Source organism: Clupea harengus, chromosome 1, assembly GCF_900700415.2.
Source record: "Clupea harengus chromosome 1, Ch_v2.0.2, whole genome shotgun sequence".
NCBI classification, from domain to species: domain Eukaryota; kingdom Metazoa; phylum Chordata; class Actinopteri; order Clupeiformes; family Clupeidae; genus Clupea; species Clupea harengus.
The window spans coordinates 31,931,304-31,943,718 of record NC_045152.1 but is presented as its reverse complement, the minus strand read 5'-3'; the positions used below and the strand labels follow the sequence as shown (position 1 = coordinate 31,943,718).

The window sequence follows — 12,415 nt, the reverse complement described above, 5'->3', positions numbered from 1 at the left end:
CCTAGCCCTGCTGCACCAGATACGTGAGAGACGTTGCTGAGGAGTTCACTAGTTCACCTAAAGCCCCTTAAGAGTTTAGTCTGTTAGTCATTGACTTTCGAGACACTACTGTCCACACACTCGGATGCCTGGAAATCTTCCTCCCTCAGCAGGCATTTTTCCACTGTGGGGGATTGGAGTGGGGATGAAGGAACGTGCTCTCCCTTACAGCAGAGGCCTTTGGATGGCCCCTGGCTGGCTGGCTGGCTGGCTGGCTGGCTGGCTGGATGGCGTGCCAGGGCAGTGGAGTCAGAGCTTGGTTTCTCCATTATCTTACCCAAACGCTGCTGCAAACGCACTAATGATAGGCTGTGGCTAGGCAGTGATAGGCAGTGTGTCTTTGTGTGCACGTATGCACTTTTGTGTGTGTGTGTGTGTGTGTGTGTGTGTGTGTGTGTGTGTGTGTGTGTGTGTGTGTGTGTGTGTGCGTGTGAGAGAGAGAAACAGAGAGAGAGAGAGAGAGAGAGAGGTAGAGTGAGACTAATGAGTGAGCTGGAGGGTGATCATCTTGCCTCTGAGTGTGTGTGTGTGTGAGAGAGAGAGAGAGAGAGAGAGGGGGAGGGACAGAGTGAGACTAATGATGAAGGAGATGGAGGGAGGGTGATCACCTTGCCCATGAGTGTGTGTGTGTGTGTGTGTGTGTGTGTGTGTGTGTGTGTGTGCATGCGTGCGTGCTTATGTCCATGTGGGTCTGACATACAGCAAAAGACAGATAGGGAAGAGCGAGACGTGGAGAGGCTCTCAGAGGGGAGTCTTGTCAGAGGAGTCTATTACTGATGGCGGTGCCGGTGCTCCACTCGACAAACTGCACATTCATTCTGAGAGTCCTCTTTCCCAACTCATTAGTCATCCAGTCAGAAGAAGGAAGAAGGAAGAAAGGAGGCCTCCAATTACAGATGAGTGTTGGGAGATATTTTAAAACGCAAGAGGCCCCGGAGTGGAAGGGATCTTATTGGTAGAAAATTACGCTTATTTCTTACTGCGTCTCAGGCAATTGAAGAGAGCCCAGGAGAATAAAGCACAGTCTGGAAACCCGGTGTCTTGTCATCTAACGCTTATTTCTATTCTTTGATGTCTTGCTCAATTCAAACTTTGAGTATGTATTTGTTCTTACTGTGCTGTGTGGTGCCCTTGCTGAATTTGTGTCTCTTTCAACTTGTCAGTGTTCTCCCGTGCTTGTCATTTGTGTACTAAGTACATATCTGAATGATCTAACTGTGTGTGTCTGTCCTGTCTGTGTGTGTCTGTGTGTGTGTATGTGTGTGTGTCTGTCTGTGTGTGTCTGTGTGTGTGTGACTGCGACTGCGACTGCAGGCGTCCTGGGCATCCCTGAAGGCAGAGTTCCTGCACCTGAACCCTGCACAGCTGCACCACATGTTGAGGGAGTACAACCCGGGCAGGGCCTGCCCCTCCAGCTGGAGCCCCACGCCGGACCACGCCGAGGCCGCGCTCAGAACCAGTGAGCACCAGCCTCTCACACACTCAACACTGTGTTTCTCTTCCTGTCTCATACCAAAACAAAAACACACACACACACACACACCTATTTATCGTTCTGTCTCTCTTATACACATACACACACACACACACACACACACACACACACACACACACACACACACACACACACACACACACATATATATTTCTTTTCACATATCCTGGGATTTACGCTTACCTCTCACACAAACACACACACACACAGACACACGCGCACGTTCACACTTGGGCCGTCATGCATGTTGTACATAACACACATACAGAAATGTCATCAATACTCATACCCACTCACAAACACACTCACTGTCTCACACCTACACACACAAACACTCTCTCTCTTTCTATAATTCTTATTCCATCTAAGTGGGTAGGCATGTAACCATTCTGTTGTTATGTAAGTAACTGTACTCAGTGCACACTTATTTTTAGCCGGCATCAGGATAGTGTGAACGGCTCTGATTGGCATATTATTGCCAAGGGTATATATCGCCCGAGCTCTAATCTATAGATGACTTGCGTGAACAGGACTCTAATCCATGGCAGCTCTGGGTGGAGGAGGGCACTCACCTCCTCAGCTCTCACGGTCACGGCATGGTCACGGCTAGCTAGCCCTCACCGTCCTCACCAGCACAGCTGACCGCCCTGCCCTGCCACGCCCTGGGGCCTGGGTTCACGGGCATGTTTGTACACAGGGCAGCCGAGGCTGTGCACGTGTCATGCCCCTCCTCCCTCGCGGAACAGATTGGCAGCAGCTCTACGATCTGTCACTCACTCTCTGTAACACTGTTTCATCTCTTCTTTTTTTCTCACCTGTCTTTGCCTATGTATGCATTTTTCACTCTCTCTACTTCTCTCTGTCCATCTCTCTCTCTCTATCTCTATCTCTCTCCCTCTCCCCCTCTGTCTCTTATCACTCATCACTCACTCTCTCTATCTCTCTGTCTCTCTCTTTTCCCCCTCTCCACCCCCCCTCCCTCTCTCAGCGTGTCTCTCTGAGGGAGGCCTGGCATGTGTGTGTGTCCTCTGAGTTCTCCTGCCTTGCTGCCCTGAATAAAGTCCCTGTGTGCTCCGTCATCTGGGCCTTGGCTGACCTGTCCCCAGCTTTTGTCAGCGGGAGTCGGTGATCCCCAGCAGAACATTGCAGATCCTCCCGATAAAATAACCCTGACCTCGGCAGCAAACGGTACTGCTGTCATCGTTACACTCCTTGGGATTGAGTTACCTGACAGAACCCTTGGCCAACTCAAGGCCTTTCGTTGAAGTGATCTTGAAAACATTGTTGTAAAACCCGTCCAAGTTCATGTAGGGCAGAATGGTTAAGTGTATACTGTGACCCTTGAAAGAACCCAACCCTTGTGACAGGGCTTCACTTAACACTTGTCCATATACATCTAACAAACACACACGTGAAGAACCTTAATCAAAGAGGTTCACTTCATAAAATACAGGTGTAAAGCAGGGTTTCTGTTAACTAATTATTACAACTTTTTTTGCCTGGTAAAAAAAAAAAAAAAAATATTAAAATCTTGCCTTTTCAAAATGTCCGGAAATAATGCTCATACAAAACATTAAACGCATTCTTAAACTTGACAGTTGTGTTTTAACCAAAGCCAATAAATCAATAACACAACTTTATGTTATTGTTATTATTTAATTGATTAATGCGAGTCCCAAAACCCGACCACTTCCTACTCCCATTAGACAGGTGAGAAATCAGATTTGATCCAATCACGTCTCATTCTCCATGAAGCTTAAGTCTGAGCTCCGCTGACTAGAACATTTCATTTTGATGGTCAGACACATGGGGATTAGCTGATGAAATTGTTCTATTTCTATGAGGAGGGCGTAATCTGTCGGAAACATCGGCGTCTCTCAGGATTTGTTTGATTCCTGTAACATGACTGTAAATGTCAGCAACCTTAAGAAGGGTCGGCAGGCTTATTCACCTCACAGGGGCAGGTATGTTTGCCTTAACCATGTTTTGCTGATGTTGACAAATAAATTATTTATAGGATTTATCTCGTCTCGTAGTGCCATTGCTTTGATCATAATAATGTGTGGTTGCAGGCTGTAACAGCATAGGTTATGCAAGAAATATGGTTTCACAACGGCCTGGCTGGTCATTTCTGTGGTCATTTTTGTCTTAAAATGTTTGAAAAGTTAAAAAGCTAAACTTCTTGGTTTCTTTCTTCAGTTTTATGTGTTTTAGTTCTTTAGCTTCACAACTATTGTTGCTAAACAGGACAGTTTAACCGTTTTGATTGCATCAAATGAGAAACTAAGTGGTGTCAACCCCCATCGTGCTGCGGAGTTGCACTTCCATCCCACTCTACGGCAGACGAATATGATTTGGATATTTATTCATATTGAATTTAGTTACTCATCCTACATCCAAATACCTACCCCAGGATGACATCCTGATAACAGTCAAACTGATTTTAGGACATTGTCATTCTTTTGTCAACCAAGATGTACATTAAATAGGCTATATTATATTTGTGTTTGTAACATTGTTATTGAAATATGTGCTAGTACGTTTTCGGACACCTGTCCTGACATTGTCATTCTTTTGTCAACCAAGATGTACATTAAATAGGCTATATTATATTTGTGTTTGTAACATTGTTATTGAAATATGTGCTAGTACGTTTTCGGACACCTGTCCTGACATTGTCATTCTTTTGTCAACCAAGATATACATTAAATAGGCTATATTATATTTGTGTTTGTAACATTGTTATTGAAATATGCGCTAGTACGTTTTCGGACACCTGTCCTGACATTGTCATTCTTTTGTCAACCAAGATGTACATTAAATAGGCTATATTATATTTGTGTTTGTAACATTGTTATTGAAATATGTGCTAGTACGTTTTCGGACACCTGTCCTGACATTGTCATTCTTTTGTCAACCAAGATATACATTAAATAGGCTATATTATATTTGTGTTTGTAACATTGTTATTGAAATATGCGCTAGTACGTTTTCGGACACCTGTCGGATTTGGTGTGTAATACCCTTTGGTGTGACCTTGTAGATCTCTCCTTTAACGGCTCTGAATCTCTCTTCCAGGTGACATCCTGGAGAGTTTTGACAACCACCCACCCCTCATCCTGCCCAGCCACACGTTCCACCTGGAGCTGGGGAAGCCCGTGGTGGAGCCAGGCCTCTATCAGCAGCTGCAGCGCATACAGGACTTCCTCCGCACCCTCCCCGACAACGACCCCCCCGCCGGCTCACAGGTAAGCACACCAGCCCCATCCCCCAGGGCAGCTCTCTCAGACGAGGATTAAAGCTAGTTCAGGACTACATATGGGTCTGGAGTGATGAGATGAAGTTTTTCATAAAACCTGGTCCCCTGTCTGGGAAATCAGCCCAGGAAACCGTGTCTAGTCCCGCAAGAGGTTTCAGCTGTGGGTTATGTGGGAATTTCAGACTACAAGTAATCTTCAACTTGTGGTTTATATCTTGGTTTCATTAATGCAGTTCTTCCCCTCTCTGCCTGACCCAGACTGCAGATGAGCACCAGTCTCTGACCTCTTCCTCCATCGCCGAGTCCCAGACCTCCCTAGCCTCCTCCCCCTCGTCCTGGTCAGAGGCCCACCGCCGTGCCGTATACAGGGACACGTCTGACTCCCAGACCCGGGGCTCCCACAGCGACCTGAGCTCCTGCGAGGCCGGGCTGCTCACACAGAAGCTGAAGAGCCTGGAGCTCCAGAGCTGCCTGTCTGGCGAGGCCGGACTAGGCCTCCACAAGAGCCTGGCCCTGGACCCGTCCTGCCTGCTCACCCCGCCCAACACCCCACAGAACATGGAGCAGGCCGAGCTGGAGGCCAGCCTGCAGGAGGGGGCTCAGCACAACGCCCGCCACCGGAAAGGTACCCAACCACACGACCCAGAGAGGGGCACTCACCCTGGAGAAGGGAGGGAGGGGAGGGAGGGGAGAATGGCTCCTGCTAACATTTTGGTTTCTGGTTACAAATGAATCCCAGGCCATCGTCCATCCTACTTCGTACTTTACTACTTCATACTGTTTAAGTGTGGGGCTCCCTTCATAAAGTTTCATTCATTACACATGTGGCTTCTGACCCCTGCGCCCCAATAAATCTGATTTCATCAAGGTAGCAATTTGCAGTCCACTCATGAGTATGTCTCTGAAAGATCCTCGTGGTGCCCGTTATCAGTGTTCACTATTATTCAGCATTTTATTTATTTTATTTCAGAGTACTGTCCACAACTTTCCACATACTTTTGAACTCGATGGATGTTTAATTATTAAGGGATTCCTTGAACACTGGTTGATACAACCGTTGTCTGAGAGAGATTGCGTTTTGTTTCAGTGAGTAACTGACCTTATTGAGCCTCCATCAGATCTACCCTGAAGAGCTATGTTCCAAGGCTGAATATGCATGCAGGCTTTTTGCCACTAGTTGACCTGGGCAATGGAGCATTTAGCGCCAAATCTAGTCTTTTGGCCAGGTTTGTCTGGAGGAGGTGGTGTGTTGGGCGGCTGCAGTCAGCATGCTGAGGTGTGGGTGTGCGTGTGGGTGTGGGTGTGCGTGTGTGTGTGTGTGTGCGGGTGGGTGTGTGTGTGGGTGTGTGAGGGGGGCTGCAGGAGCTTTTGTTTCACACATGTATCTGATTAAATGATCATAATAAGAGTGACTATCCTGCTGCTTACACAGAAACCACCAATCACAGTGGCAGCATTACGCCCCCCAGTATCCCTGTCCTTCCTCTGGCTGCCCTGTTTTATTACCCCACTGCCCAGGGCTTTGATTACCTCAGTTATTGGATGGGCGGGCAGTTAGCCTGACTCAGACCAGACCCAACAGCCTAAAATGATGCACTGCACTCTCTCTCTCTCTCTCTCCCTGTTATCCACCTCCCTTTTTATTTCTACTTCACTTTTTCACTTACTTCTATTATTACTTACTACTTTCTCTCAGGTTCACTCTCTCCAAATCTTTTCTTTCTTCCTTTATGTCTTTGTTCTCTCTCTCTCTCTCTCTCTCTCTCTCTCTCTCTCTCTCTCTCTCTCGCTGTCTGTCTCACTGTTGCTTCTCTCTCTGTCCTTTTCATCCTTTTTTATTTGTTTTGGAGCAGGGCTGCTAACAACGTCTCGGCCATGTTTTCTCGGCAGGGTGGTTTCCAGGTTCAAAGCGAAGGCCACTTCCCTATCGGGGGCCGCTCCTTTTGTCCCTCTCAGCGCCAGAAGTCATCAGGGTGCCCACACACGCCAGACAGGACGAGAGCTTCAGTCTTCAGTGTCAAGGTCAAAGTTGAAGGGGAAGCCAGAAGGGAAAAGACCACACCAATTAGATCTTAGAGAGTGGAGCTGGTCTCTGCAGCTCACAGGCAGCTCACAGGCGTAAAGGGTTAAGCCTGTGAGTGTCACAGTGATTTATGAGGACCTATTTCATGTTTAAACAGCGTTACAGGGGGAGGCAGCCCAGGCCAAAATTAGTAGGTTACTATGCCTTTTTCGTGCATCCAAAATCAGAAAGTGTTCCAGATGATTATGGATCCATAGCGGTTAGAAATAAATAGGTGTCTTTGCTACAAACCCTTAATTATCTAAGCTACGAGTTCTCACTGGTTTTCAGTGTCTTGTAAGGAAGTATCATTAGATGAAGCTGTATTGGCCTTCTTGTTTGTGAATGAGCTATCGAGTTGTCAGGTCAGATTGTTTCATCGTAACATAATCGGCTAATAATTGTAGGCACATTGAATGAAAACAAGATTGTTTGTTTATTCATAAACATTCCCACGAGAGACATTTTGTGTAAATTAGAGAGAACAATATTACAAAATTGTTATGCATGAAAGGCCAACATAAAATCGGTCTAATCGGTCTAAACATGGTCTGTTAACGCACATATCGTGTTAATACTTGTTTGTTAGTATTTAACTCAATTGGATGTGCTCAGTGAGACAGAATAGATGGTGTAACAGCTTAGTCTGTTTGAAAAAACTGACGTTTTATAGTGTTTTATACTGGTAAAGGTAGGGGAAAAGGAGTGACTTTACACACAGACTTCCAAGAGGATAGCTCTTGAATATCTGAAACGTTTGATAAGCCAGCCATCATCACGGAATAGAAAATCGGCTCTGTCTCTAAATACTCGTTCCCTTTTAACTCTGCCATTGGCAATATCCTCTAATGAGCCTAAAGCTGCTATTGTTATTAGACTCTGTATTAAATAACACAGCATTTGCGCATATTTACATTACATTTATTTAACTGCATACACCTTGATATGTTAATATTTCAAATAAGGCCCATGTGTCAATACTGTGCCAATTATTTTGAAGGCCTACAGATTCGTAAACTAGCACTGTTAGTAGTTACGCTGCTTAGCCTCTAAGTGTCGCCAACGGACAGAAATCATTCAAAATGTTCGTACGCCAGACATGAAATTGGCGTGGAGGAACACACATTCTCACGCACATTTCACTCTTGATACATTCGACCGTTAGCGTGAAAGATAACGTAGACAACGTTTTTGTGCAATGTTTGTACCTGAGACCCCAGGTGTTTAGCAGACACTTTTGGCCAATAAAATCCTGCATTGATCAGGAATCGAACCCAAGTCAACTGAATGTAATACAGCCATGCAAACCACTATACCACATCAGTAGCAAAAGTGCCAATCTTATCACTACAGAATCTGTAGCAATAGCCACTTCATTTGGAAAAGTAAAAGCAGTTAAAATGTAGAGATTGCTACCTGACTTAATTAAGCCGATCCTGGTTGTTGTCTGCAATTTATTGTTGTTGTGTCACACACACACAGCACGCACACAGACACACACACAGCGGTGCCCTGCCAAATGGTCCGGCTCATCTCTGTCGGGTGGCCGGTCTGAAACGCGTCGCGCTATTTTGGTAGCAGCGCGTTAATCCTATAATCTCGACCCAGGACTTACAGCGACGTGGTGATGTCAGGAGAGAAAAGAGCAACGGATGAACCGTCATGGGAATTTACAGTCGGGTTGGCGCGCGGAATCTTAATCGGGCTGACCATTGTTTCGGGCAAGTCCCGCACACGGAGCAGAAGACAAGGGGTGGTGGGGGGGTTTGGGGTCGAGGGTCAAAGTTTGGGGCTGGTTAGAACTGACCAGGGGGAGATGTGTGTTTGTGTGTGGAGAGGAGAAGGCTGTGTTGGACCCAGTTGTGTGTGTGTGTGTGTGTGTGTTTGTGTGTGGAGAGGAGAAGGCTGGCTGATTTTGTCACTGGGTGGATGTGTTGGACCCAGTTGTGTGTGTGTGTGTGTGTGTGTGTGTGTGTGTGTGTGTGTGTGTGTGTGTGTGTGTGTGTGTGTGTGTGTGTGTGGAGAGAGAGAGGACCAGGCTGATGATTTTGTCAGTGTGTAGATGAGTAGGACCCAGTTGTGGACATAGACTGTGTGTAGTTGTGTGTCCTGGGGAAGGCCAACCCTCAGTGCCTCATGGGCTGCAGCTGGTGTTGTGATTCAGGGTTTCCGCTAGGATTCGCGTCGGCCCAGTGTACGGAAATACTGTACCTGGACTGTACCTGGACAAATTCTAAACTCATTGGCGCATGTTTCAATCACAATCTGTTACAAAATAAATATAACGTAGCCTATACAAGGTACATCTGGGTTGACAAAAGAATGACAACTTCATCAGTTTGATGTCATTTTGGGGCGGCATTTGGATGTAGGGTAGCAACTAAAGATAATGTCCAGATCTTACCTGTCCATAGTATAAGGCTGCAACTGCAACTTCACAGCAAGATCACTATTCTAACGCTACTCTAATTTGATTAAGACAAAATCTGTCCAGCTTAGCAACCATAGACGTCAAATTAAAGAACTAAAAACGACAGGTTAGTATTTAAACACACACTTTTCAAGCATTCTAAGATGAAAATGACTACAGAGATGCATTGTTTACTGCTGCTGACTGGTGTCGTTGGGATACCATATTTTGTGCATAACCTATGCTGCAAGTTATAGCCTACAACCTCACAAGATTATTATGAAAGCAATGGCACAATGAGACAAGATAAATCAAATAAATCGTTTTATTTGTTGACATCAGCTAAATGTGGTTTGGGAGAAGAGAACTGCCCCTGTGAAGTGAATAAGCCTACTTATCCTTCTTAAGGTTGCTGGCACTTACCATCAGGTTATAGGCTATTAAACCATCTCAGAGGGCCATTGATGTTTCCGATAGATTATATTCTCCTAGAAGAAATTTGATTAGATTATCTCCATGATGTGTAAGAGAATCAAAATTATATTTTCTATTCATTGCCACTACTGCAGACGTGGTGAAGGCTTTGGAGGGCGGAGCTTGATGCAGGATGAAATCTGATCTCATAAAATACATTTTCTCCCCACACTGTTTTTGTTGGATTTTGAGACTCGCAGTAATCAATAAAAAAACAAGATAATAACAATACGATATAGCTCTGTTATTGATTTATTTGTTTTGGTTAAAATACAAATGCTGTATATGTTGTATGACCATTATTACTGGACATTTTGAGCAGCAAGTTTTTAATCTATCTTTTTTTTCAAACACTGTTGAGATTCTGGTATGGTTCTGGCACAGAGAGCCTTAAGGGAACTGCTCCTTTTAGTGTCAAAATTGTTTTGTAGTATTTTATTCTATAAAAATATGCATTGTGTATATTTGTTTGTGACATGATAGTTTGTGATTTGATTAAAAAGAGACATGGTAAAACAAAATTCTTTACAAAGGTTAAAAAAAAAAGCCCCTAACATCAATGGTTGATGCTGCTTCTCATTCCCATTCTCACATCCTTCCTGTGGCGAATCCGTCCCCCACCGCAACCGGAGGATGAGCATCTGAGTCAGACTGGAGACAAAGCCACAGCCACCACACGTGACACAGTTGTGACACTCAGACACTGTTTGAGGGTGTGTACTGGAGCTCGTAACTCAGCTCTCTCCTTCCCCCCCCAACAGGTGCTGTGGACCAGCGGAAGGTGAGCAGAGAGGATGAGGAGGAAGAGGAGAGAGAGGAGGTGTTCACCGTGGAGCTGAAGAGAGGCCCCCATGGGCTTGGGCTTGCCCTGGTGGATGGCATGGTGAGAAGTGTGTGTGTGTGTGTGTGTGTGTGTGTGTGTGTGTGTGTGTGTGTGTGTGTGTGTGTGTGTGTGTGTGTGTGTGTGTGTGTGTGTGTGTGTGTGTGTGTGTGTGTCTGGTCTGGGTGGTCAGACTACACTGCCTACTTCATTTAACACTCTTCTCCCATGTTATTGTCTTCTATTCTAAGTGAGGGCTGGTACAACAGTACACTCCATGACTTAGAGTACAAACTGTCAAGGTTGGGCTTTCGATTTGCATTCCAGTATTATTATTTGTACTTACTCAGAGCATGCTGGCTGTGAATATTCATTCCTGCCGGGAAAGTTTTGTTTCCATAGTTCCAAATTGATCCATCTCCCGGGCTGTTTGAGAGTAGTATGATGAGTCAGAGCTCTCTGGTCTGGTCAGCCATCTCATAATAAATCCAGAACAATCATGCTACAGTCATCACAGTCCTGCCTGGGATGGGGGGTCGGGTGAGGGGGGTGTGCAGGGAAATCTAATGTTTTATCTTCATTTCAAGAGACGTCCACATTGAGAAATGTAACCATTTCAAGGGACTTGATATTCCACATTGAGAAATTCAGCCGTCTCCCCCAACATATGCCTCTCAGTTGAACAGCGATGCAGGTGTTCACTGCTGCATGGTATGATTTCTCTAGTGCATACTGTGCTTCCCTGAACAGCTCAGCACTTCTTCTCCGGGCCCTTGCAACATCAGATTGTGTTTAGAACAACCACCTCTTTGTCAACCCCCTTGAGTGGTGTCAGATCATTTAATAGTTTTTGCTGCTTAAGTAAGTTTGTGCGCGTGTGGTTTGACCAAGATCTTTTTTTTTAGGGAGGGGCGTTTATTGGCTTGAAATGGTTTGTGGGGGGGTCGTTTTATGAGAAACATCATAACAGGGGGTGAGCCAGAACTCATTTGAAGTGCGTAAAAGTCCACATATTGAACAGGGCCGCTTCGGATTCTTGGGGCCCTCCCCAGAGCTTCTCTCAGCGGTGGAGCAGGAAACGTGAGGATGGACTGCAGCGCGCACAAAAACATGAGACACAGCCATGTGGGTTTTTTTTTTTGGAATGGGACTTTTAACACCGTGGTCAGGAATGAGAGTGATCGAAATCCAGCCTTATGGTCCCCCTGAAGTTGAAGGTTTTTGTCGCTCTGGTAGAGAAAATCATATGTTTCAAAGTCACAAATTCAGTGAACAATCACAAACCCCCATCCTTCCTTCCTCTCTGGTTTGGTGTTTGACCACCATCACCTCCCTTAGGTAGAAAGAGTGAACAGCCAGGCCTGCATCAGTTTGGATGCGAGAGACCTGCAAATATTTGCCTCCTCAGTCGCTGACCTAACCACCTGCTTGCTTTCATCTGTGCCCCTAACAGAAAACCCCCCTGAGAATGAGCGGCATCTACATCAAGTCAGTGGTGCCCGACTCTCCTGCCGCCCAGTGCCAGAAACTGAGGCTGGGCGATCGCATCCTGGCAGTGAACGGAGTGAGCCTGGTGGGGATGGACTACCACACGTAAGTCACACTCACACACACACACTCACACACACACACACTCACACACACACTCACACACAGACACACACACACACACACACACACACACTCACACACTTACACACACACACACACACACACACAAAACACAGAGACAGAGACACAGGGGAGGAATGCCTCTTTAATGCCATGAAGTACTGTAGTCATGAAACATTTGTTGATGTTGTCTGCCACTAAACAGGTTTAAGAGATTTTGTCTGTCTGTCTGAACCTGTATCTTA

At 45.7% G+C, this 12,415-nt stretch overlaps 1 protein-coding gene across 1 annotated transcript in view; it reads left to right on the top strand.

The window, feature by feature from the left end:
- Window positions 1-12,415, top strand: part of si:ch73-281f12.4 (Ras-associating and dilute domain-containing protein-like) — a 33,181-nt gene that overhangs the window by 19,665 nt on the left and 1,101 nt on the right. Inside the window, exons 11-15 of the mRNA XM_031576494.2 lie at window positions 1,354-1,498; window positions 4,613-4,782; window positions 5,052-5,418; window positions 10,501-10,622; window positions 12,013-12,152. Of these exons, the coding sequence (XP_031432354.1) occupies window positions 1,354-1,498; window positions 4,613-4,782; window positions 5,052-5,418; window positions 10,501-10,622; window positions 12,013-12,152 (944 nt within the window). The remainder of the gene's footprint in view (window positions 1-1,353; window positions 1,499-4,612; window positions 4,783-5,051; window positions 5,419-10,500; window positions 10,623-12,012; window positions 12,153-12,415) is intronic.